At 48.8% G+C, this 26116-nt stretch overlaps 1 protein-coding gene across 1 annotated transcript in view; it reads left to right on the plus strand.

Annotated features, from left to right (window-relative positions):
* Nucleotides 1-128: 128 nt before the first annotated feature.
* The window catches only part of LOC101553074 (putative transporter SVOPL), a 27863-nt gene continuing 1875 nt past the window's right edge, over nucleotides 129-26116 (plus strand). Inside the window, exons 1-8 of the mRNA XM_055129394.1 lie at nucleotides 129-210; nucleotides 407-498; nucleotides 6149-6247; nucleotides 7869-7940; nucleotides 10622-10746; nucleotides 13433-13496; nucleotides 16115-16240; nucleotides 17705-17833. Of these exons, the coding sequence (XP_054985369.1) occupies nucleotides 129-210; nucleotides 407-498; nucleotides 6149-6247; nucleotides 7869-7940; nucleotides 10622-10746; nucleotides 13433-13496; nucleotides 16115-16240; nucleotides 17705-17833 (789 nt within the window). The remainder of the gene's footprint in view (nucleotides 211-406; nucleotides 499-6148; nucleotides 6248-7868; nucleotides 7941-10621; nucleotides 10747-13432; nucleotides 13497-16114; nucleotides 16241-17704; nucleotides 17834-26116) is intronic.

Raw genomic sequence — 26116 nt, forward strand, 5'->3', positions numbered from 1 at the left:
TTACTGATTTTTTGGTGAAGATTAAAGCAGATACACTTTGTGATGTTTCATTCCTTCTCCCCACCCCACCCCCCTTCTCTCAGAGCTACAACTGGGGAAGCTGAGTGGGAAATCGAACCCGTTGGAAGATGGCATCCAAGCAGACAGAGCCGGTCACCATCATTAGCCTACGGAAGCTGAGTCTGGGGAACCCAGAGCCACAGCCTAAAGGTAAGATGGTTCTGGAAGCCTCTAGTCCTCAAAAGACTGATCCATGCTCTTCCCCCCTCCCATAGTTACTAGTTTGTAATTGTGTTTGTTACTAGTATGTTAACTATGTAGTAACATGAATCAGCTTGGTAATGGCCCCCCACGCACATTCTCTTCCCATCCAGATGGTTGCTTTTCCTCTGTGCTTCCTTCTTAGAGACCAAGACGTTCACTGTAGAAGATGCTGTGGAGACCATCGGATTCGGGCGCTTCCATATTGCCCTGTTTCTGATCATGGGCAGCACGGGGGTGAGTGCCCCTTGGAGATCGCTTTGAGTCACCACAAGCGAGTCCGTTGTTGCGTTCCACCGATCTCAACCTCGGGGCGGTCCAATCAGGGACGGTGTGAAAGGGAGCCGGAGCCCGGGGGTTTTCCCTCGGGGTTGAACTAAAGCTGCTTCTCATCTGCCCTCAGCAGGTGGTGAGCTATGGGAAAAGAAATGAGTGTCGCTGTTTTCTGAGAATCCAACCCTCATTTATTTATTTGTAATTAAAATGAAAAAATATTTTACATATTTTTAAATGGGATCACTGTGAGATACACGGAAAGTTGTTCATGATCGGAATGTTCCGCCCTCCATCCCTTCCCACTGTGTGTTTCCCACCACCAGTGTTCCCAGTGCCCCTCCTGCCGCCCTCCCCCGCTCCCCACCAGTCTGCCTGTGTGGCAGCCACTTTCCTTCTTTCTCTCTTCCTCTCTTTCTCTCCCTTTCCTTCTGGGCATCTGGTTTGCAGTATGGGTACTGAAGGTTACCGTGTTTGTCTCCTTACTGACTTTCAGCACTTAGCTGAAAGGGTGATCATTTCCAGCGATCACTATCACTGTCATAGTAGACTTGTCTACCCAAATTTCCCCCACCCTGCACCATTTGTAGCAAGCTTCAAACTAAGGGCCTGTCGTCTATTGTCTTTGGGTACAAGTCTCATACTATTTTTGTAATATTCCACAAAAATAAGTGCGATCATTCTGTATCTGTTGTTACTCTCCTTCTGACTCATTTCACTCTGCATATCCATCCATTCATATGCAAATTTCATGGCTTCGTTATTTTCTGGTGGCTGCATAGTATTCTATTGTGTAGATATACCATCGTTCCTTTATCCAGTCGTCTGTTCTTGGGTGCTCGGGTTGTTTCCAGATTCTGGGTATTGTGCATAGTGCTGCAATGAACATAGAAATGCAGATGACTTTTCTGCAGTGTGTTTTGGCCTCAGCTGTTTTGATGGTGTAAAAGTGAGGTAAGTATATTCACCAAGCTCACACTATTGTAAATATGTGACCCCAAAATGCATCAAGTAAACCAAACACTGAGTCTGTTAAGGACGTGGGGTGGTGAGAGAGAAGAAATCACGGGTCATTGGTAGAGGGATGCTGATGCTGGAATTAGAACATGAATTGCCTGAAACATTGTTATTAGAAGCTTTGTAAATTATATTGCCTAAGCAAAAAGTTTTAAATAGACAAAGTAACAAACATGAGGGGAAAAAAGGTTTAAATTTCCCTAGAGGAAAGAAAGGAGAAAAACTAGATGATATTACTCAAGTATAATTAGACACATGATTTTCAAACCCTGTACATCAGAATCACCTGGGACACTATTGAGTGGAGATTTTAAGAATTTTTTTTTTGTTTATTTTCTTTTGATCACACCCAGCGATGCTCAGGAGCTATTCCTGGCTCTGCAGGTAGGGACCACTCTGGGTGGTGCTTGGGTGAACCACATGGGGTGCCGGGGTTCAAAACCAGGTTGTCTGCATGAAAGACAAGCATCTACTTACTGTGCTGTCTCTTCAGCCGCAATTTCTAGACTTTTAAAGGTTTGTTCTGTCCCATCTATTATGAGGGAAAAAGAGTGATTGCTGTGCCCCAGGGCTTTCAGGAACAGTGGGGATACTGTTCATGAAACTCCACACACCCAAAAGGAAAGCAAGAAAGGAAGGAAGGAAAAGAGAAGAAATGGCTTCAGGTGCAATTCAGTCTCCCAACCTACCAGCCAGGAATAGCTTTTCCCCTATGCCTCACACCCCCTATCCCACACAAACCCCGGGAAGCAAGACAGCTGATGTGGGTGTGGAAAGTCAGACCCCTGTACTCTCAAGGAGAGGACTGCATACTGTCTGATAGAGCTAATGGATAATATATATCTATACATATGTCTTGGACTGGAGCGATAGCACAGTGGGTAGGGCATTTGCCTTGCACGTGGCCGACCCAGGTTCGATTCCTCCATCCCTCTTGGAGAGCTCAGCATGCTACCGAGAGTATCCCGCCTGCACGGCAGAGCCTAGCAAGCTACCTGTGGCATATTCTATATGCCATGGGTAACAACAAGTAACAAGTAAAAACAGTAACAAAAAGTGTCACAATAGAGATTTACTGGTGCCTGCCCGAGCAAATCAATGAACAACGGGATGACAGTGCTACAGTGCTACACATATCTTAATACATCACTGTATCACTGTCATCCCGTTGCTCATCAATTTGCTCGAGCAGGCACTAGTACCATCTCCACTGTGAGACTTGTTGTTACTGTTTTTGGCATATAGAATATGCCATGGGTAGCTTGCCAGGCTCTGCCATGCGGGCGGGATACTCTCAGTAGCTTGCCGGGCTCTCCGAGAGGGATGGAGAAATCGAACCCGGGTCAGCCACGTGCAAGGCAAACGCCCTACCCGCTGTGCTATTGCTCCAACACATCCTTAATTTAGCTACTCTAGAGTTTACAGATTAAGCCGATCAAACATGTTATCATAAGCAAACATAAACAAAACTAAGAAAATAAGGTGATTTAAGAATCAGCAACAATGAATGGAGAGAGCATGGCAGAGAGAGTGCTTGCCTTGCACATAGCCAACCCAGGTTCACACCCAGGCACCCCTCAGGGTCCCCTAAGCCCCACCAGGAGCATAGTATATTGTATATTATGATATGTAGTATATTATAGCACCAAAATAATGTGTTACATATTATAGTTATATAACACATAACATATGCACCATGTCATACATGTATCATATAATGTATGTATCATACAGATACCTAGCTACTATGTAGGTATCATATCTAACAGATACTAGTATTATCTATTTTTGTTTGCTTTTGCTTTCATTTTGGGGCCCCACCTGGAGATGTTCAGGGGTTATTCCTGGTTCTGCACGCAGGAATTACTCCTGGCAGTTCTTGGGGGACCATATGAGATGCTGGGGATTGAACCCCGGTTAGCTGTGTGCAGGTCAAGTGTCCTATCCGCTACACTATTGCTCCAGCCCCAATTAATAGTATCTATTGTATCTAAAAGTATCAATAATATTGATGGTATTTTGTATAGCCAGAAAGATAGTGCAGCAGGTAGGGCGCGTGCCTTACACATGGCTGGCCTAGGTTTGATCCCCAGCACCACATACGGTCCCTTGAGCACCACCAGGAATGATCCCTGAGTGCAGAATAAGGTATAAGTCCTGAGCACAGCTGGGTATGGCCCCCAAACAAAAATAAAATAAAATCTAAAAGACAGACGAGGTATAGATGGTGAGGGCACAGCTTCTCTGGCCAGAGCCTGGGCGAGCTCTTGTTCAGAGGGACCTTTGAGGGCAGTATGCCTTTGAGGGCCTCCGTAGAACACTTCGGGTGAGTGACCAGGACCCAAGAGTTGTAAATGTTCCCTACAGAGCAGCCCCGCCGTGACCTCCTCTCCAGCTCCTGGCCTGGTCCTCTCCCCCATCTCCCGTTGGCTCACAGAGCAGAGCACGGCTAAGCCTTTGCCCATCCCTTCCTCCTGAGACTGAGGGACCAGGTCCTGATTGATATTGATCCAAATGCTTTCTATTAGGGTGGGAGACGCGTTCAAGAACCCTAATGTGCTTCTGAGGTTATCCTGCGATCTCTTATTCATGATCCCTTCAAAACTAAAATACTATCTGAACATCAACTGTGGCTAAAATCATCCCCAAGGGTTAGCAAAGCTTTTATAATAGATTTACATGCTCCTATGTTACCTAGCATCACTCTCCCAGGTCCCCGAGGTACAAATAATATTTTATAACTAAGCCATCACAAGTCTATGGTTATGTCCCATACTCATGTCCTGTCCCAAATCCATGCCCCACTTTGCCCACTTGAAACTTTTGTCCCTATGACAGTACCTTCTCTTCCTTCTTCTAGGTATAGAACCTCAGAATCATCTTAGCCTTCATTCTTTCTTATCCTGAGATGGATCTCTATAGTCTGTTTTGTGAGTGTGTGTGTGTGTGTGTGTGTGTGTGTGTGTGTAGATTTGTTTTGTGTTGGGTCACACCTGTTTCTTTCCTTTGGGTTTCTCCCTGCTTGGGGCAGGGGGTGGGGCGGGGGGACCATGTGGCATTGGGGACCAAGGCTGGGCCTTCTGCATGCACAGCCTGCGCTTAGCTAACTGAGCCCACTGTTTATTATTTATTTTTACTTCATTTAAACACCAGGATCTACAGAGTTGTTCACAATACAGTTGTTTCAGGTGTTCGATGTTCCAACACCAGCCTCACCACCAGTATGCCCTCCACCAGTGTCCCTAGTTCCCCCCTAACCTGCTCCCTTAGCAGGTACTAACTAGTTTACTTTATATTGCGTCTTACAACATATATCTTGCAATGGTGTCACTAACGGGGATTACTGAGCCGGTAGGTGTGGAATTGTTTTCGCTCATTGAGCTTCATGGGCTCAATGTTTCCATCTAATGTTCTTGTTCCTCTGGGCTGTTGGTTCTGTGAAGTTTGGAGGTGTTGCAAGGCCGCATATGCTGCGGTTTGCTTCAGGGACTGGGGAACTGAGGCCATCAGCTCCTGGCGTCTCTCTGAGATCGGTTATCTGTTTATTCTTTTCATTCTTTCTTGGCATCTGCTTTATTTTCCTAGGGGAGTAATTCAACCTCTACTCCATCCCAGGAGCAGGATGGAGGGTGATGTTTCCTGTCATGGGAAATATTTGGGTGTGGGGGCTGGAGCAATAGTACAGTGAGGATGGCATTTGCCTGGCACACAGCCAACCCAGGTTTGATCCCAGCATCCCATATGGTCCCTTGAGCACCACCAGAAGCAATTCCCGAGTGCAGAACCAGGAATAACCCCTGAGCATCGCTGGGTGTGACCCAAATAAGAAAGAAAGAAAGAAAGAAAGAAAGAAAGAAAGAAAGAAAGAAAGAAAGAAAGAAAGAAAGAAAGAAAGAAAGAAAGAGAGAGAGAGAGAAAGAGAGAAAGAGAGAAAGAAAGAAGGAAAGAAAGAAAGGAAGGAAGAAAGGAAGGAAGGAAGAGAAAGAAAGAAAGAAAGAAGAAAAGAAGGAAGGAAAGAAAGAAGGAAAGAGAAAGAGAGAAAAGAGGAAAAAAAGAAAAGAAAGGAAAATAAAGAAAAAAAAGAAATATTTCAGCATGCCCTCACACAGTTTGCTAAGCTGACACCCCTTCCTGATGGAGTCCAGCTGTGTTCCTTTAGCTGCTGTCCGGCTTCGTGAATCTAGACTCCCCTTCCCAGCTTTGTAAGATCAGAGATCAGGAACCGTGTTAAAAACCATCTAGAAGAGATTCCCTGAGGTCTCCATGATGGCAAGTCCATCAAGTGTATGGGTCAGAGCGAGGTCCATGTGGAAGCAGAGGTTAACCAGGGACCATCACTAGCACGTAGGGACGCTCATGAATCTAGGGACCGTCTCAGATTGTGCAGACCCTCGGTATTATTCCCGTGGAAGCCACAAGTTCCCTGTGCTTCTTTCTCCCCGACAAGCAGTGCAGAAGGGCCCAGTGGGTGCCCCCCCCCCCCGACTCGGGAGGGGAAGGAGGTGGGAAGGATCCAAGCATAGAGACCCTCAGGACGGTGGGCAGGAGAAACGGGTGACTCAGGCCCTTCGCCATGTCCTTGCTCTTTCCCCTGCAGGTGGCTGAGGCCATGGAGATTATGCTCATAGCCGTGGTGTCCCCCGTCATCCGCTGTGAGTGGCAGCTGGAAAACTGGCAGGTGGCACTTGTGACCACGGTGAGTGAAGCATCCTGGGGGCTGGATGACCCCTCTGGGGGCCCCCTGCCCCTTCCCCTCCTTGGTGTGTGCTGGCTTCAAAGTTCATGGGTCTGTGGGGCTCATGCCACCCTTCGAGGCTTGTCTTTCCCCTGAGCATGACTGACGTCACCTCTTTTCCAGCTCCTAGGAAAGCCCAGCTGTGGTAACTGCATATCCAGGAAGGGCCTCCCCTTTGGGGGCTTGGGGGGCCATACAAGGCAGTGCTTAGGGACTATTTTTGGCTCTCCAAAGTGACCCCTGGCAGTGCTCAGAGGCCATATGGGGTGCTGAGGGTCAAAAGGGTGGGCTGCATGCAAGGCAAGCACCTTTAACCTCTGCCCTATCCAGTCCGCAGGAAAGTCACGGGCTAATTGTACTTTAATGAACTTTCAACTGTTACTCCAGGTAACTGAGAGGTTACTGGGATGGAGGTGACTTAAACGATCACCAAGTATCCCTCAGGGAATTGCTCAATTTTCTTTCTTTCTTTCTTCCTTCCTTCCTTTCTTTCTTTCTTTCTTTCTTTCTTTCTTTCTTTCTTTCTTTCTTTCTTTCTTTCTTTCTTTCTTTCTTTCTTTCTTTCTTTCCTTCCTTCCTTCCTTCCTTCCTTCCTTCCTTCCTTTCTTCTTTTTATCCTTCCTTCTTTTTTTTGGCTTTTGGGCCACAATAGCAAAAAAGAAAGAAAGGAAGGAAGAAAGAAAGGAAGAAAGAAAGGAAGAAAGAAAGAAAGAAAGAAAGAAAGAAAGAAAGAAAGAAAGAAAGAAAGAAAGAAAGAAAGAAAGAAAGAAAGAAAGAAAGAAAGAAAGAAAAGAAAGGAAGAGTATTCATGGAGAGAGTTCAGATGTCAAGTGAACCCCTGTTCTTTGATGACCTGGAAGTCACCAGACAGAGATCGAGAAAGCAGGAGGGTGACGCTAAGAGCTGCCAGGAGGTGAAAAGAGATGGAGCCTTACGGACAGGCAGCATGTTGCCACCAGCCTGAGCCAGGACTCAGTGCCTGTCGCCAGGTTCCTAACTCGTATCAGGATAGATCAAGCCATCGAAAGAAGTAGGAGACAAGTGGGTTTTGAAGAGATTCTGAATAAGTGACCAGTATTGGTGTTTAATGTTTCTACGTGTAATAGCATTGAGATGGCTTCTAGGGGCCAAGTTTGACTGACTCCAATTTGACTCCTGAAACCACACACCTCCTGAACATTTCTGACTTAGCCGAGGTAGCCTCCAACCATGGCCCGGGGAAGCTCTAGTGGGTCCAAAATTGCAGGGCCCAAGCAGCACCGTATCCTCAGACCCTAACACTGAACCTCTCACCTGATTGGCCAAGTAGCATCAGGCTGGGCCAAGCAGGAGGTCTGGGCTCAACCAACGGTCTCCTGAATACTTCCAAGACCACTGGAGAGCACAGAACAGAGAGTAGCTACTGAGCATCACCAGGTGTGGCCCCAGAACCAAAACTCAGGGTGAAAGTCTGGCAAACCCCTTCTCCCAGCCCCCACCAGATGCTTCCTGTCCACTCTCGGTTAAGATGGAAGGAGGCTTAATCAGTGTATTTGCAGATGATCAAAGCTCTGCTTAGAGGACCATTTCTTCTCGCCCCCAGATGGTGTTTTTCGGCTACATGGTATGCAGCATCCTCTTCGGTGTCCTGGCTGACAAATATGGCCGCTGGAAGGTAGGTTGGCCCCAGGAGGAGTGACAACTGTCTCTGCAGGAGATGGAGTGATGGGAGGGGAAACCCCCTGTCAGCTGAGGTCCAGGCTTGCCTTCCAGCTGTTACGGTCTCCGCCCCTTAAGGAACCTTTCCCCAGGGTAGAGGTGCCTTGTAGAATGTGGAGATTTACATAGCTTTTGCTTCCAATGACTTTATTAAAGCTTTGAATTGTCATCCCGTTGCTCATCGATTTGTTCGAGCAGGCACCAGTAACGTCTCTCATTGAGAAACTTATTGTTTTTGGCATATCTTATACGCACGGGTAGCTTGCCAGGCTCTGCTGAGCGGGCTTGATACTCTCAGTAGCTTGCTGGGCTCTCTGAGAGGGGCGGAGGAACCGAACTTGGGTTGGCCGTGTGAAAGGTGAACGCCCAACCGCTGTGCTATCGATCCAGCTTTGAACAAAGTCACTTATTCAAGGCCACAAACCCACTGAGATCAAACATGAAAACGTAAAGCAATGGCTTTCGTCATAAACCCACATGTTCGTTCTAATTTCTGGTGAGGAAGACTTTGCTGAGCAGAAACCAAATGGGAGAGATCACCCCCGCACAGACCGAATCTGGATAGAATTCACTGGATAATTTGTGTGTTTGCTTTTTTTTTTTTTTCCGGTGTTAGGGATTAAACCAAGAGTTTTATTTTACATATGCAAGAGACCAGTGCCCTACCACTGAGCTACATTCCTGGCTCATGGCTGCCTCTGTGTGTGTGTGTGTGTGTGTGTGTGTGTGTGTGTGTATGAAGTGAAGTGAGCTACATTCCTGGCTCATGGCTGCCTCTGTGTGTATGTGTGTGTGTGTGTGTGTGTGTGTGTGTGTATGAAGTGAAGTGACCTAGTGGAGCTCAGGGTCTTTGCTGGGGATTCTTGGAGGACCACAAGCCACCAGGAGACACGCAGATGGAACCAGGGTTGTCTGCATGTAAGCAGACCAGTAGTATCTCTTCAGCCAATGTCGAAAACTTTTGAAGCACACAAAATAAGCATTTCCTACTCCTAAGTTAATATGAGTCCCTCAAAAATTGTGAAGAGAGCTGGAGAGATAGTACGGGGCTTGAGGTGCTTGCCTTGTACCCCAATTGGAATCCTTGGTACCACATAATGATGCCAAGAGCAGCACTGGGTCTCACTCCTGAGCAGAGCCAGGAACAGAGCTGAGCCCTGCCTCGTGATAGCCCCATCCCTCAGTTGTAAAGAACTCTAAAAGACATTGTGTAAAAAGAAAACTCACTGTATAATTTGCATGTTTCCTTTGTTTTTGTGGTGTTGGGGATTAAACCAAGAGTTTGGTGAATAGTCAAGAAATCTTCAAATTAATCCTAAGAGTTAACAAAAGCAAAATTATTTAGCAAGATCAACTTTTTTTTCTTATTGAATCTGTAAGTGATATTTCTTTATTGCTTATTTGTGTTTTAGGGATGTGACACCCAGCGGTGCTAAGGGCTTACTCCTGGCTCTGTACTCAGGGATCATTTTTGGTGGTATTTAGGGGTTCATACGGGATGCCAGGGATTGAACCTGGTCTGCCTCGAGCAGGCCAAGCTTCCTAACCACTGTGCTATCTTTCCGGACCCAAGAAAAAAAGATCTTAAAAAATAATCTTAACAGTATTGTTCTCTGATTTGCAGAATGAAGTATGATGAAATATTTTTCCTTTTTGTTTCCTCCTGATTTTCTTTGTGAATTATTCTTATCAAAAAGAAAAGGCAAACGTCATAAGTTTTCTCTCACAATCATCCCAGCACCGTATTTTCTGTGCTCCTGACATCCCTCTGGAGTAGGATGGCAAGGGTTTGTATTCACACGTAGCACTGTCACCCCATTGCTCATTGTTTGCTCAAGCGGGCACCAGTAACGTTCCCATTGTGAGACTTGTTGTTACTGTTTTTGGCTTGCTGGGCTCTCAGAGAGGAACAGAGGAATCAAACCCAGGTTGGCCGAGTGCAAGGCAAACGCCCTACCCGCTGTGCTTTTCACACATAAATGTTCAAATTCCTGGGACCAGCAGGGCAGCTCCAAGGGCTAAGCACATGTTTGCACGTGGGAGGTCTGAGTTCTACCCCCTTGGCCTCATGATCCCCCAAAAGCACCACCAGGAGCATCCTCTGATCACAAAGCTGGGTCTTTGAGCACCCTTGAGGGTGGCCCAAAATTCAAAACCCAAACCACCAGTCAAGTTCCTGCTACCTGCGCGAGCGCCCCCTACTGGACAGTTTCTCCATCGCAACTGGGTGTGTCCTGGTGGTGAATGGTTTGGAATGAGCTGCTCAGCGCTGGCAGGAGACCAGCGGGCTTGCACCAGACCGGCTCGCCTCGAGCCTACATTGGGATAAACGGGGGAAAAAAAAACAAAACCCAGGGGCCGGAGCGATAGCACAGCGGGTAGGGCGTTTGCCTTGCACGCGGCCGACCCGAGTTCGATCCCCGGCATCCCATATGGTCCCCCAAGCACTGCCAGGACTAATTCCTGAGTACAAAGCCAGGTGTAACCCCTGAACATTGATGAGTGTGACCCAAAAAGCAAAAAAAAAAAAGAAAAAAAAAGAAAACCAAAACCAAAACCCTCTTTCAGACGTTAGCTTTCTCCAGAGCCTTCCATCCAGCAGGTCCCCCTGACACTCTCCTTTATTCATTGTTTCAGATTTTGTTCCTCTCGTTTGTGTGGGGCGCCTACTTCTCCTTGCTGACGTCCTTCTCGCCCTCCTACACCTGGTTTGTCTTCCTGCGTGCCATGGTGGGCTGCGGTGTGTCCGGCCACTCTCAAGGGTAAAGTCTTCTCATGAAGGACCCTGGGGGGAGAGATATGGGAACCCCACATTTTCACACGTGCACTCTGCTTGGTCGCTGGATAGCATCCCCACATTGCAAACTGACAGATAACTCGAGCGAATTATTTTCTAGCCTTAGGAAAACAAGTCAGCAAACAGACACGTGGCACTTTGCACTTGGAGCTATTTGCTCATCAAAATGATACTGGATGGCGAGGCTTGTGGAATGCTCAACAGATCCTGGGGTAGCTTTGTTGGTCCCTAAGACTGATCAAAAAGCACCATAGGTAATATTTTGCTCATCTGGAAACCAAAAAACACCAAATGTCACAAAAATATGTATTCAGATGCAATCAAATTAGTTCATTTCTTGAGAATTTGTTGGAAGAGATGAGTTTGCCCACCCTGTGAGCCTTAGGAACGCCGTGTTTGAGCACTCTTGCCTCTGTTTAAGACAGTGGTGCTGTGAATTTGCGAGTGATGCGGAGAGAGATAGACCCGCAGCTGAGTATCCTTCTGGGCTTCCACAGTGTGTCTGTGTGGGAAAGATGCTCCCTGTCTGCTTTAGGATTTTTTGTTTCTCCTTTAAATTAGGGGACCCTCTCGGGCTTTTCCCTCCTGGGTGCCTGGGAGCAGGTTACTCTGGGACTATATTACGAGATGTCCACGCACCTTATTATTGCTTGGATGTGTTCAGGGACCAGTGGTTCTTCCTCAGGCACTGGGAACACACCGCTGGGCTCTGGAGATCTAGGGGATAGGAGTTAGGTGGAATTTTGAAGCATCCCTCAGGATACAGCTGGATAAGTAGGTTGGAACTTGCCCCAGCCCTGGTTAATAACTGGGGCTAGAGGGGAACAATTAGAAAAGTGATGGAATATGATATTGTGGTTTTGTTTTCTATTCAGAGGATGAATGGGTGCTTAGAGAGCAGGGATGTCTCTTGACCCATTAGTCGGGGAGAACACTTACTTTTTCTTGGTTACCTCTTTAATTTCTCAAGCATATTATATATGTCTAAGTTATCTAGCCACATGGACTTTTAAAGATATCTTTATTGAAATATGAATGTCATGGCATATGAAACTAGGTTCGGGTACATAACATTGCAAGTTGATATTTGTCTTCCCGTATTTTAGAAAAGGGATCGAAGCTTGGGCAAACATTTTGCTAGTTTCTCTGGGCAAAAGAGATCCCACATGTAACAGCCATTGCTCTTAGTCATAGAAGTGACTTGGTGGATAAATAACGATGACTATCACCAGGCTGGGAAGAAGAATGTAGACAGAGACAGATCTGAAACCTCCTTGCACTTCTGTGCGACCTTCCATCTGACTGTTCTCTTACACAGGGGTTAGTGCTAACAGGATCTGGTGTTGGATTGTTTAGGAAGATTGTTTGCCTTCACACACTCCCACCCATGACGGCACTTAGGACACAGTGGCATCCGTTATACCTCCACACTAGCCAATTCTCTGGCCCCAGCTGGATACCTTAGGATCAGTTCTGGCTATAGCAGACTTAGCTCAGACCGGTAAGGAGAACTCAGACTGACGAGACAGCCTCCCTTCCCTCCACCCTGGACCCCGGTTTCAGATACTCTCAGATCATTCACAGTTTTCTGTCCGGCTCGACTCTCCATGGAAGCTTCCATGGATCTTTTCTTGGGTTTGACGTTTTTCCTAGGGTGGCCAACGCAACCCAGGAATTCACTTAGTATGGTAAATGGGTCACTTTTGAAAAGCTTGCTTTGTTTGGGAGCTCTGCACAGCCGTGTTCAGGGATCATTCCTAGCTGTGCCCAAGGGGACCGTACGCGGTGCCGGGGATCATGCTGGAGCTGGCTGTGCGCAAGGCAAACACCTGCATGCCTGCGACTATCTCCCTGACTCAACTGTAAGTTTATTTGAAAGGCCAGTTGGTGCGGGGGGATGGAGGGCGATGCCCAGAGGACCCCGAGGACAGTGTCTTTCTTTTCCACCCAGTGGGGCCAAGTGCCCTCCTGAATCAGGAGTCTGCATCCACCCAGTGCTCTAGAGAGTTTTATAGGTGATTTATCACTGAGTCAAGGCGGATCACTAACTCCTGTGCAGCCCCTCTTCCTTGTCTGGAGGACAAGGGGTAGCAGGAAAGTTCTAAGCTTCTGATCCTGGCTTGGTCGTTCTGAATCCCCTTAGCTAGGAGCTCTCTGGCCTCGCCACATGAGAACAGAAGATGCTTTTCCATCCGCAAAATTCCATGAGGTGAGGAGCGCTGTGTCACACCCAAGGGAGAGACCAAGCACAAGCAAAAATCAGCGGAAGAGATCAAAAATTTAATAAAAAAATTTTAATAATAATTTTTAAATACCTTTTTTCTTCTTTTTGGGTCACACCCGGCAATGCACTGGAGTTATTCCTGACTCATGCACTCAGAAATTACTCCTGGCAGTGCTCGGGGGACCATATGGGATGTTGGGAATCGAACCTGGGTCAGCCACATGCAAGGCAAATGCCCTACCTGCTGTGCTATCACTCCAGCCCCCACATTTTTAAATACCTTTTAAAAAATTATGATTAATTCATAATGATGAAGGTCTGTATGTCTAAGCTATTTGTCCCTGTGATAAGTAAAAGGAGAATCGATTATTTTTAAAAGTCATTTGGCTTGATTTCATAAGTCTCTCCCCTCCACCCCCATGTTTAGGCTCATCATAAAGACCGAATTCTTGCCGACAAAATACCGAGGCTTTATGCTCCCTTTGTCTCAGGTAAGGTCATGGGGCAATGGCACCCAGACTTCTGGCCCCCTAGGATGTGATAAACCTGTTTTTTCTTCTGGTTGAGTTTTGCTTTCTTGTTTTGGGGCTACACCTGGTGGTGCTCAGAGCTTATTCCTGCCTCTGTGCTCAGGGATTACTCCTAGTGGTGCCCAGGGGGCCATATGTGTTGCTGAGGATCAAACCCAGATCAGCTGGGTGCAAGGCAAGCACTGTCTCTCCAGCCCAAATTGTTGATTGTGTGGGTTTTTTGTTTGTTTTTTGTTTTTGTTTGTTTGTTTGCTTTTTGGGTCACACTGGCAATGTACAGGGGTTGCTCCTGGCTCTGCACTCAGGGTTGCTCCTGGCTCTGCACTCAGGAATTACTGCTGGTGGTGCTCAGGGGACCATATGGGATGCTGGGAATTGAACCCGGGTTGGCCACATACAAGGCAAATGCTGTACTCGCTATGCTCTCACTCCAATCCCCTGTTGATTGTGTTTTGCTGAGCTTGGGGCCTCTTGGCGTCAACAACAACAACAACAACAACAACAACAACAACAACAACAACAACAACAACATTGAGAACGGTTGGCCCCAGGACTGCACAGGCAGGTTTTCTGGGTCAATACAGGACCTGTATTGTTCAATAGGAGCATGTAGGACCCAGTCACTGTTTCCTTAGAACCAGGCGATATTCTCGGGATGGTTTCCTGAAGGGAAACAGCCCGGGGATGTGGGTGAGCTGAGCTGTGTCTCCCCTGAGAGGCGTCACCCTGGTCCAGGAGAGGCGCTGTGTCCACGGCTGGTCTGTGCCAGTGGGGAATGTGGGGTGAGGACCATCTTCCAGCTGGACCACTGATCCAGGATGGCTGCTCCCAAGTCTTCGTCAGGCCCTTCTGACTTTCATCAGAGCTTTTGCTCAGAAAGCTATTCCAATCTCGATACCCTGGGGGCCGGGTTTGGGGTTCAGGAACAAAGTGTGGGTGGAGAATGCAGCCAACCCTGAGCACCGCTAGGGGTCACTCTTGAGCACAGAGCCAGAGCACCACCGGGCATGGCCCCAAACCCACTCCCCACTCCCCGTTATTTTGGGCTGATTGATTATTTGCCTGTCTGAGGGTCACATCCAGCAGAACTCAGTCAGAAACCACGAGGCACTATGCCAGGCATTGAACCCGGGGCTGCTCCAGCCTTTTGAGCGATCTGAGGGTCCATCCATTGCTTTATCAACAGTTTGGTCATTTCACTACTAAGATCCTTTTCAAGTCTGACCCCCTCTAGGTCACCCCTTCTAGGTCACCTGCACTGCGCGTCCTGGCTTTATTAGTCTATCTGGACCAAGGTCACGCAAATGTTGTCACTGCTATGCCATTACTCCCTTCTCTCCAGGGCCCCTAGCATTTGTGCAATAGTGCAATCATCATTACTGTCTTTTTTTTTCTGTAATAGAATTATTCTGTGGTGGTAAAATCATCCCCCTTTAGCCAGTGCCCCCCCAAGCCTTTTATCATGTGGCCATCTCTGTGCTGTGCCACGAATGTCCCTGCTTCTCCTCTCTTAGAATCGTGCCCTTCCCAGCCATGGGGCCTGGCCACCGTGAGTCACTCTATATAAAGTCATCTTGGAGAGAGATGCTTGCAGTGTAGAGTCTAAGTGAAGAAAAGAGAACTCGACGTAGCGTGTGCCTGGCATAAGCTTGGGGGTGGGGGTGGGGAGGGGATGATACATACTAGTGCCAGCGAGTCCTTGGGAGAAGAGATGCTTTTCACCTATTCTTGGTGCCTTTTGGGTTATGATTCAGTGATTGGATAATCATTTTCTATTCTAGAAAAAGTCCCCCTCTGCCACCTCCTAGAAAACTTCATTTTTAATTATGCATTTTTAATTTCTTAGCTTGGGGGGGGGGTGTCACACCCGGCGATGCTCAGGGGTTATTTCTGGCTCTGCACTCAGGAATTATTCCTGGCCGTGCTTGGGGCACCATCTGGGGTGCTGGGGATCAAATCTAGATCCGCCATATGCAAGGAGAACACCCTACCTGCTGTACTATTGCTCCGACCCCGCAGACCACATTTTAAATGCCAGTTTGGTGCCAGACGCCACCCCTTGTTTTAGACGAATGTTCCTCTTGCAAGAACATGGGGAGTAAAATGACATCCCCAGGTGCTGGACGGAGGGCTGGCGGGAGGAGGGGGCTACGAGTACCATTGGCTTTTCCAGCAGTGACACCCATGTTGACCCAAGGTTCATAATAATCAGTCCCTAATAACAGGGAGTGAGGGTGCAGTTTGGGGCTATGCTCAGGGGTGATTCCTGGCTCTGTGCTCAGGAGTGACCCCTAGCGGTGCTCAGGATTTGAACCGGGTTGGCTGTACTCTCCACCCCCACTTTGTTCTTGAACCCCAAACCCGGCCCTCAGGGAATCTAGATTGGAATATCTTTTTGAGCAAAAGCTCTGATGAAGATCAGTAGGGGCTGAAGAAGACTTGGGAGCAGCCCATCCCGGATCAGTGTCCCCGCAGGAGAGGGTTGGCAGGCGTGCGGGGTGGCAGACCAGGACCGTGCGCGCAGGGGCGCAGAGCGCAGGACGCAGGGCGCAGGAGACTGGGAGCGCGGCTCTCCGCAGGTCTTCTGGCTGGCCGGCTCCTTGCTCATCATCGGCATGGCGTCAGTGATCGTCCCCACCATCGGCTGGCGCTGGCTCATCCGCATCGCCTCCATTCCCGGCATCATCCTCATTATAGCTTTCAAGGTGAGCTGCTGCCCGCCCCCCGCACACCCCTGCTCCCCGCCTCCCCTCCCAGCATCCCGAACTCCCTCTCAGCGCGTGTGGGAAGGGCGTTGGGGCGGGCTGGAGTTCCAGGACACCAGTGGAGGCATGGTCGTGCAAAACGGGCTGGGGAGACAGCGCTAGGCTGGGATGGCTGGGTGAGGGGGGCCAGGATGGGCGGCGGGCAGGCTTGAAAGACAGCCTGTGGCCAGGTATCGAGGGCCACGAGGACCAGGACTGGTGGAAGCGAGGAGGAGGTGGTCTCATGCTAGCGAGAAGCCAGGCTGAGTGGCCCGCGGGCAGGAGGGAGACGGCAGAGGCCAGAGGGGCAGCTGAGAAGTTGGGGCCTCCATGGGAGATGAGGAAGGGTCCACAGTGATGGGAATGGGGGCAGGGCACTCCTGGAGGGGGGATTTCCTGAGGGTGAGCTTGCCCCAGTCCACTTCCTTCTCCGTGGCTCTGCATGTCGCATGTCTGTGGAGGGTTCCGGCTACTCCTACCTCCAGAGGACGTGCATATGCGGCTTGCAGGTGCGCCTGCACTTTCTGCACTGGGTGTGGATGTGCGTGAGTGCATGTGAGTGAGTGCATACATATGTGTGGTGTGTGAGTGTATGTGAGTGTATACAGGTGTGTGAGTGCATGTGTGTGAGCATGTGCATGTGTGAGTGCATTGAATGTGTGCATGTGTGTGTGATGTGTGAACACATGTGAATGCACGAGTGTGCAAGTACATGTGCAAGTGTGTGCATTTATGTGAGTGCATGTGCAAGTGTGTGAGTGCATGTGTGTACACGCATGTGCAAATGTATTTGCATGTGTGTGAGTATGTAAGTGTGTGCATGGGCATAAAGGCATGTGAATGTGTGTGAGTGTGTGAGTGCATGTGTGTGTTGAATGTGTGTGTGTGTGTGTGTGTGTTTGTGTGTGTGTGAGATGTGACCTGACCTGGCCTGGCCATGTGTCTTGAGCTACCGGGAGAGGCTCTTGCGACCAGTGACTCTGAACTGGAAAAAGCCACTTGGAAATAAGACGAATGAATGAATGAATGAGTAAAGTGATAGTTTAATAGCAGACGGATTTGGGGCTTTGTCTAGGTTTTTTGGTGACAGGTGTCGTTTCTGGGATCTGGCCTCGTGTTTTTATCAGTCAATCAATGGTAAAACTGGTTTCCTTTGCTCTGCACAACTTTGCTTCCAGCGGCATCTTCCCCGCCTCGGGAGAGCACGCGCGGCGTGGGCTGGCAGGTGCCGGGGTTTCACAGTGCTCAGGGCCGCTGTGCCAACCCCATGGGAAGCCCAGCATCTTGCTGTGTTACAACACAGGCCTGGGACCAGGCGGCGCCTCTTTTGTTCCAAATCAACTTGAACGCAAAAGAACGCCTGCTCGGCCCTTCACTCTGGTGGCCCCACCGCGGTGACACTCTTGTCCTTGTCTCCGTGCCCAGTTTATTCCTGAGTCGGCCCGGTTCAACGTCTCCACTGGGAACACGCAGGCTGCCCTGGCCACGCTGCAGAGCATCGCCAGGACGAACCGCTCGGTCATGCCCGAGGGGAAACTGGTGGAGCCCGTGCTGGTGAGTCCCAGACACGAGGGTGCTCCTCTGCTGAGGGACCCCAACCCCTCAGTCGTGGAGGGCCCCGGGAGAACTTAGCTCTCTGGCGCCATCCCTGGAGGGCAGGAGGAAAGACCAGAGGGGATGGGATCCGCCCAGCTCCCCTTCAGCACACTGGCCCTCTCTTGGGCCAGCCTTGCTCCCTGTTTCCGGGCCGTACTTGACTGTGATCAGGGCTTGCTCCTGGCTTTGTGACTAGGAATCACTCCCGGTGGCTCTCGAGGGACAATATGTGGTACCAGAAATCAAATTCAGACGAGCTATGTGTAAGGCAAGTGTCCTGCCCGCTGTGCTATTGCTTCCATGCTTGCTTTAATTTTGGGACCACACTTGGTGGTGCTTAGGGCTATTCCTGGTATGATGCTCAGGGGTCGCTCCTGATGGTGACTGGGGGACTATATGCCACACTGAGGATCGAACTGCCATGGATCACGTTATCCCCTGTGCCATCTCTTTGTCCCTAATGTTCTATGTCTTTTACTAATTAGTTTGACCCAGAAGCCAGGAAGCTAGTGCGGCAGGAAAGGCTCATGCCTCATACCCGGCACATATATTCAACATACACAGTTGAATCACTGTATATGGTCCCCTGAACACCACCAGGAGTGACCCCCAGGATTAAGCCCCCAGCAGGACTGGATATAGACCGAAACCAGAATAAAACCATTGTCCCACACTGTTTGCCCATGCTCACACTGGCCTTTTAGTAAGCATTTACAAGTAAGTACTTAGTAAAGCGTTCTTACTTTACTTTGCAGTGGGTTACCCATATCATACACATACCCTTCAAAGTAGAACTGTGGAACAAGAAACACAAGCTTTTTTCCAATGGCTTAAGACTCAGTCTGTCATTCTACTTTCTTTGGTGAATTGAGGAAATTGGGTGCCAGGCTTCAAGGGTTCAGAGGTCAAGAAGCTACTATCTGTGGGCCATTATCTCCCACCTTTCAACCAAGCCAGGGCAATTGCATCCTAGCATGCTGAGCATGATGGGAAGACTCATTAGTTGCTAGGCAACTGTGATTAGATGAAGGATGCTATTATGCCTTGTAGAGACTGGCATGTAATCTTTAAATAGTTATGAAAATTTGATTGTCAGCAGTACGGAAAAATAAAACTGGTTGCAGAGAGAAAGAATCTTAGCAGAGACAATAAACTCAAAACCAGGGACAGCTGTAGGAAAACAAAGGCCCAAGTCTAGCTATTCGGTCCATGTACCAGTGGTTTTTTTGGAAGGGCTGGTTATACCCAGCTGTGCTCAGGATTTGCTCCTGGCCCTGCACTCAGGGATCATTCCTGGCAGGCTAGGAGGACCATAGGGGATGCTGGGGATTTAACCCAGGTCTCCCGCACAGCAGAGCCTGGCAAGCTACCCGTGGCGTATTCGATATGCCAAAAAAAGTAATAAAAGTCTCACAATGGAGACGTTACTGGTGCCCACTCGAGCAAATCGATGAACAACGGGATGACGGTGATAAAGTGCACTGCTACAGTGCTACAGGGCTGCATGCAGGGCAAGTGGCCTACCCGCTGTACTATTGCCCCAACACAATGTGTGCTACTGTTTTTAAAAAATTAATGTTATTGGGGCTGGAGCAATAGCACAGCAGGTAGGGTGTTTGCCTTGCATGTGGCCGACCCGGGTTCGATTCCCAGCATCCCATATGGTCTCCTGACACTGCCAGGGGGGTAATTACTGAGAGCAGAACCAAGAATAACCCCTGTGCATCACCAGGTGTGACCCAAAAAGAAAAGAAAATTTAAAAAAATTAATGTTATATTTTGGCACTCCGTGCCAGGCTGTTTTAACTCAGGGTGCCCCAGAAGGGGGCAGGTGAGAACCCTCCCTGCCCCAAGGGACCCAGCCCTGGCAGCCGACCCCCACTACTCAACTGCTGCTATGCTCCAGTCCGCTTTCCGGACCTCATTATAAGACATTATAGGACACTTCCTACCCATTTTTCATAATTACCACACGATATTTGATGGAGTTCAGACAGTAGGCAACAACTCACAGATATATATATATATATATATATATATATATATATATATATATACATAATACACACACACACACACATACACACACACATACCTCTCAGAGAGCCCTGCAAGCTACCGAGAGTATCCTGCCCGCACGGGCAGAGCCTGGCAAGATCCCCGTGGAGTATTCGATATGCCAAAAACAGTAGTGATAGGTCTCATTCCCCTGACCCTGAAAGAGCCTCCAATCATTGGGAAAGACGAGTAAGGAGAGGCTGTTAAATTCTCAGGGTTGGGAGGAATAGAGACATTACTGGTGCCTGCTCGAGTAAATCGACGAACAACGGGATGACAGTGATACAGTGATTTTTTTGGTCACACCCAATGGTGCTAAATGCCTACTCCTGGCTCAGTGCTCAACAGACCATATGGTGTAAAGGGTTGAGCCTGAGCATGCACGTGAGCCCCTTGAGTCATCTCCCTGGCCCCTGGCTCATGGGTGAAATACCAGTGGTGACTCAGGAAGTGCTCTGCCTCGTCCTCCCCTCCTTTTCCCTCTCTCTGCCACCCTTCCTCCTTCACCATCCAGCCCCACTCTCCATCCTTGGCCTCCTCCCTGCCTTTTGTGCTGGGTTCAGCCTCAGGTCAGACGGGGTACAGGTCACAGGCTGAAAGCCACCGTGTACGCTAAGACTGTCCTCACAAGGTTCCACCAGCCTGACGGTCAGCCACAGACACTGATTTCCATGCCTTTCTGGGAGCTCACGTCTGAGCTGATGGCGTCTGAGAGGCCGATGCAGCTGAGGGCCTTTGACCACTGCATGGGTATTTTCTCCCGGTGGGCTTGGTCTTCCCGCTGTCTTTTCCTTTGTTCTCCTTTTCCTCTACCTCCTCCTCTTCCTCTCCTCTTCTTCCTCTTCTCTCCTTTTGGATCACGCCTACTGATGCCCAGGAGCTGCTCTCAGCCACTCCTGACCAGGGACCCTGCAGTTTGGGGTCAGTAGCTCTAGTCTACTGAGGTCTCACTGGCCCTTGTTTCCTTATAAAGACATTAAGTCAGACTCGATGAGAATCCAACGTGACAAGCTCGTCTCATTGTCTTTAAAGACCTGATTTCCAAATACAGTCACTCTCTATCGCCATGTATTTGAGGTTTTTCTCTTTTTCTTTTATTTCCCCCTAGCTTTATTTTAAACACCGTGTTTTACAAAGCTGTTCCTAGTACAGTTGTTTGGGCCATTCAATGTCCCAGCACCAATCCCACCGCCAGTGTGACCTTCTCCCCACCGTTGTCCCCAGTTTCCCCTCTTCCCCCACCCATACACACACCTGCCCCCTTAACAGGCACAACATAATCTATTTTATGTTGCTTGTTACCAAAAAAATGGTAAATGGAATTATCAAAAAATAGTTCGGTGAAAGAACATTGTGGCAATGGTTCTGTCTCACAATGGTGTCCTACAGGCACTGCCTGAGATTTCCCGAGCTGTTTGCTGCTGGTCGCGCCTTCTGTGTTATTCTTTATGATTACTGACCGTGGTGGGCTTCTGTGCTACTTTTCCATCTAATTTGCTGCGCTCCGACTGCGCGGACAGTATTGGAATTTGGAGGAGTTCCCGGAGCTGTAGAACTGGGATGATTTTTTGGCTTGTGGTCTCCTGAGATTAGTTCTGAGGCTGAGCGGTTTATATGGAGGGGCTGTGGGGCGTGGGGAGGCTGTTTGGGCTTCTGGCAGTAGGGGCGGTTGTGGGGAGAGGCTTCCGGCCCCGACTCCAAGAAGGCCTCCGAGTTTGCAGTCTCTTTTCTCTTTGTGGTTAGTTTAGTGGCATTGTGTTTGGGAAAAAATAATAATAATAATAATAATACCCGGGATGATTTTACTCTTTATAAATGTATTGGCAGTTGTTTTGTGTCCCTGCATGTGACCTATCCTTGAAACTATTCCACGTGCTCTTGAGAAAAATGTAAATTCAGTTTTTCTAGCAGGAATGTTCTATAAATATCTACTCGGTTCATTCTTCAAGGCTATTGTTTGCTTATTTATTTTCTGTCTGATTTATTCCCCCGCCCACGGCTGTGAGTGGGATGTTAAAATCACTCTTTAATTCTGTTAGTAATTGCTTTATGTAGTTTGGTGCTCCTTCATATATATTGAGAAATACAATGTCTTTTTTTGTTGTTGTTGTTAATGAAACCCTTACTCACTATCTAATTACTGTCTCTCTCTGTTATGACCCTTTTAACCTGGAAATCTGCCTTATTTGTAAGTGATGCTACCTGCCTTTTTCAGATTACTATTTGCTTGTAACTACAATATGCCAGGGGGGGGGGGCGGGGTGTGACTCTTTGGGTTTATTTTCTTTGGAATTCTTCGAGCCTCCTACGTTTGGATGTTTCGTCTCTTTTCCAAGTCAAGGAAGTGCTCGGCTATTGCTTCTTCAAATAGAGTTTTCACCCCTTTCTCACTTGCTTCTCCTTCAGGGACCCTGTGACCTGGATGTTGACCTCCTGGTGTCGCTCCCGAGGGGCTTGGACTCCAGCGTCAGGGACACTGACAGGGCTGAAAGCCAGCTTTGCATGCCTGAGGCCCAGGTTTCACCCCTGGCGTGGCCGGTCCCCTGAGCACCACTGGGGAGTGATTCCCAAGCACCCAGGCCCAGAGTGCTCCCTGGACACCACCAAGGGTGACCTTCCAAGCAAAAGTAAATGCATAGAAAACCCACCGATCTCTTATTTTCCCATTCCTTTTCCTCTTTGTGGGTCTAGTTGGGTGTTTTCCTCGGCCTTACGCTCCAGCTTGCGGACTGTCAGCTTTTCCTGTTTCCCCTGGAGTCCCTTTAGTGCACCCTTGGGTCCCATTATTTCTGGCAGAAACTTCGCATCTCCTGTTGCTTTCTATGCCGGCAGGTCTGGTCCTGTTTGGCTGACGGAGTGCTCAGCCGTGGGCTGAGGCTCTGGGGAGAGGAGAAGCTGCCGCTGCAGGAAACCCGAACTCAGACCTGCTGGGGGCTGTGCTCAGGGGAAGGTCCCAGCCACGCCTCCTCCAGGCCAGGGCCAAGGTTCTCCCTGCAGCCCCTCAGGGGCCCCTGCCTGTTTGGTTGTCTGGGGACCACACCCAGCAGTGCAGAGATGACTCCTGGTTCTGCACTCAGGAGTGCCCAGAATCTAACCCGGTTTGGCTGTGTGCAAGGCCAGCGCCCTACCTACTAAACTATCTTTCTGGCCCCCACCCCCCACAGCTGGAATCTTTCCCAGGAAGAGAAGCAGGGAGGGGAGCAGCAGCTTCCGATGCGGGCACGTCCTGAGGTTGGGACCTCCACATAGGAAGCCCGGAGGGATGCAGTTCCTAGGCCCGCCCAGCGCCCCAGCCCCGGCTATGCCTTCCCCTGGCTCTCTTCCCTCTCCTTGACTTCGTGGCCCTTGAATGATCTTCCGTCTCAGCGCGGGGGTCCTCTGCCATTGGAGACAGGGCGAGCGCCTGCCGGGAGCTCAGAGCCCGGGTGCAGTGGGGCAGCCGGGGGACGGGGGACGCGCTGACTCGGTGAGGAAGGAGGCCAGTGGGGGCAGGAGGAGGGCATGAGCTGACTCCAGGCGTGGCTTTGGAGAGGGGGGCGGACAGCCTGGGCAGGAGACCCCCACGGTCTCATCACCGAGGAGCGGAGACCAGCCCTGGGATGCCCGCCGAGGCCCCAAGGCAGCACCTTAACTCGGATGCGCGGCTCACGCCGCTGCTCCGCCCGGGCACCGCTTTCCTCCAGTGGTCTTGGGGGAGCCACGGTCACGCCTCAGCTCCGGGGGCACGTGGCAGACACATGGGGGCTGATCAGGAGGCCTGGACTCCGGGCTGGCGCTGCCCCCATCGCTGTGTGATCTGGGGCAAATTGCTGAGCCTCTCTGCGCCACAAACTTGTGCTGGGAAATGTAGGCTCCCACTAAATCAGAGGTTTTCCAGGGATGAGCCCCCGGAGCCCCCACGGGTAAAGCAGATGGCAGCAAAATGGCTCTTGTTCCACACCCGGGCCCCAGCCCCCCACAGCGACCCCTGGAGCTGTGGCACTGCAGCAAAGAGTCCAAGCCGGACCCCCCCCAACACATACACCTTAACCCCTGCCCACAGGCACTTCTGGTGCATCTCTGCTGGCGGGGTGGGGGGCAGGGTTGGTTTTCAGCTGGGCTTGCTCCAGAGCATTTCCAGTTTCTATAAAAAGCCACCACTGGCACCTTTATTCTCTTTATCCACAGTACTTGAGACCCTTGACTGTAGACAGGGGTCCTGACTGTTTTCTTTCTTTCTTTCCTTTCTTTCCTTCTTTCTTTCTTTCTTTCTTTCTTTCTTTCTTTCTTTCTTTCTTTCTTTCTTTCTTTCTTTCTTTCTTTCTTTCTTTCTTTCTTTCTTCTTTCTTTCTTCTTCTTTCTTTCTTCTTTTCTCTCTCTCCTTCCTTCCTCCTTCCTTCCTTCCTTCCTTCCTTCCTTCCTTCCTTCCTTCCTTCCTTCCTTCCTTCCTTCCTTCCTTCCTTCCTTCCTTCCTTTCTTCCTTTCTTTCTTTCTTTTCTTTCTTTCTTTCTTTCTTTCTTTCTTTCTTTCTTTCTTTCTTTCTTTTCTTTCTTTCTTTCTTCTTTCTTTTTTCTCTCCTTCCCTCTCCTTCCCTTCCTCTCCCTTCCTTCCTTCCTTCCTTCATTCCTTCCTTCCTTCCTTCCTTTCCTTCCTTCCTTCCTTCCTTCCTTCCTTCCTTCCTTCCTCCTTCCTTCTTTCTTTCTTTCTTTCTTCTTTCTTTCTTTCTTTCTTTCTTTCTTTCTTTCTTCTTTCTTCTTTCTTTCTTCTTTCTTTTTTCTTTCTTTCTTTCTTTCTTCTTTCTCTTTTTGGCTCACACCAGCGATGCTCAAAGGTTCCTCCTGGCTCTGCACTCAGGAATTACTCCTGGCAGTGCTTGGGGACATACGGGATGCCGGAGATTGAACCCTAATCCGCCTCATGCAAATGCCCTCCTCGCTGTACTATTGCTCTGGCCCTGTGCTGTGTTTTCAATACTCCTCCTTCACTGCCAGCCTTTCTGTTTCCTGCGAATGTTTGAAGTCTCTCTGTTCATGGTTACTATTTTTTTCCATTAAAAATGTTTTATTAAGACACCATGGTTTACAAAGTGGTTCATAATAGAGTTGTTTCAGGCATACTGTGTTTTAACACCAATCCCTACACCAGTGGCCCTCCTCCCTCCACCGATGTCCCCCGGGTCCCCTCCCATCCCAGCCTGCCCCTTGGTAGGCATAGAACAAGTTTATTTCATATTACTTGCTCCAATTAAACTTAAAGGAATGGTAAGCAGAGTTACCAGAAAATAAATCATTTAAAGGCCAACTGTGACGATTGATTGCTGTATGTTTTTAACTTTTATTTATCCAGTAGGGGACAGTCATATGCACGTTAGTGAGCCCATACTCAGTGCCATACAAGGGGAAGTTCTCTTGTCCTTCCAAAGGAGTTCCTTTAATGTTCTTGCAAAATTGGTCTCAAGGCTATAAATTCCCTAAGCTATTGCCTATTTCTTCAAATCTGAAATCTGAATGACAATCTATAGAGTATTCTTGGTGGTGTTCATTTCATTGAGTTTCTGAATTTCATCCCTTATCCTTCTCTATCCTTCTGGCTCATAGATCTTCATATGAGAGATCTGCTATACATCTAACGGACTTTCCTTTGTATATAAGATCCATTTTTGGACCTTGCTGCTTCAATATCTGTCTCCATCTTGGATTTTCTCAGCTTGAGTACAGTGTGTCATGAGGTTTCTCTAATTGGGTCTATTTTTTTAAAATATTTTCATAAAGCTGTTCACAATAATTAATTATATTCAATATTTCAGTACCAATCCACCACCATTATACCTTCCCACCACCATTATACCTTCCCACCACCATTATTTTGAATTTTTCCCTCTACCCTCCAAGTCTCCCCACAGGCAGATAATTAATTAATTTTGCTTGTTATGAATACTGTGAGATGTTGCACAGCCATGCGCTTCTGGAATTCTAAAATCATAAATGACTAGGGTCCAGAGGCATCTCTGCGGCATGCTGGTCTCTTCTGAGATTCATTGGTAAGTCTCTGAATCATGGCCAATTGATGGCTTAACTGGCGCCCAGAGGCGGTTCGTGGGTGTGACTGCCAGGAAACCGGAAGACGGGAGATGGGGGGAGGAGCCCATGCCTAACTCAGTGAAGCCTGGAGTTTTCAGTCACAAGTCTCCACATGCCTGGGTTT

The sequence above is a fragment of the Sorex araneus genome, chromosome 1 (genome assembly GCF_027595985.1).
Source record: "Sorex araneus isolate mSorAra2 chromosome 1, mSorAra2.pri, whole genome shotgun sequence".
NCBI lineage: Eukaryota > Metazoa > Chordata > Mammalia > Eulipotyphla > Soricidae > Sorex > Sorex araneus.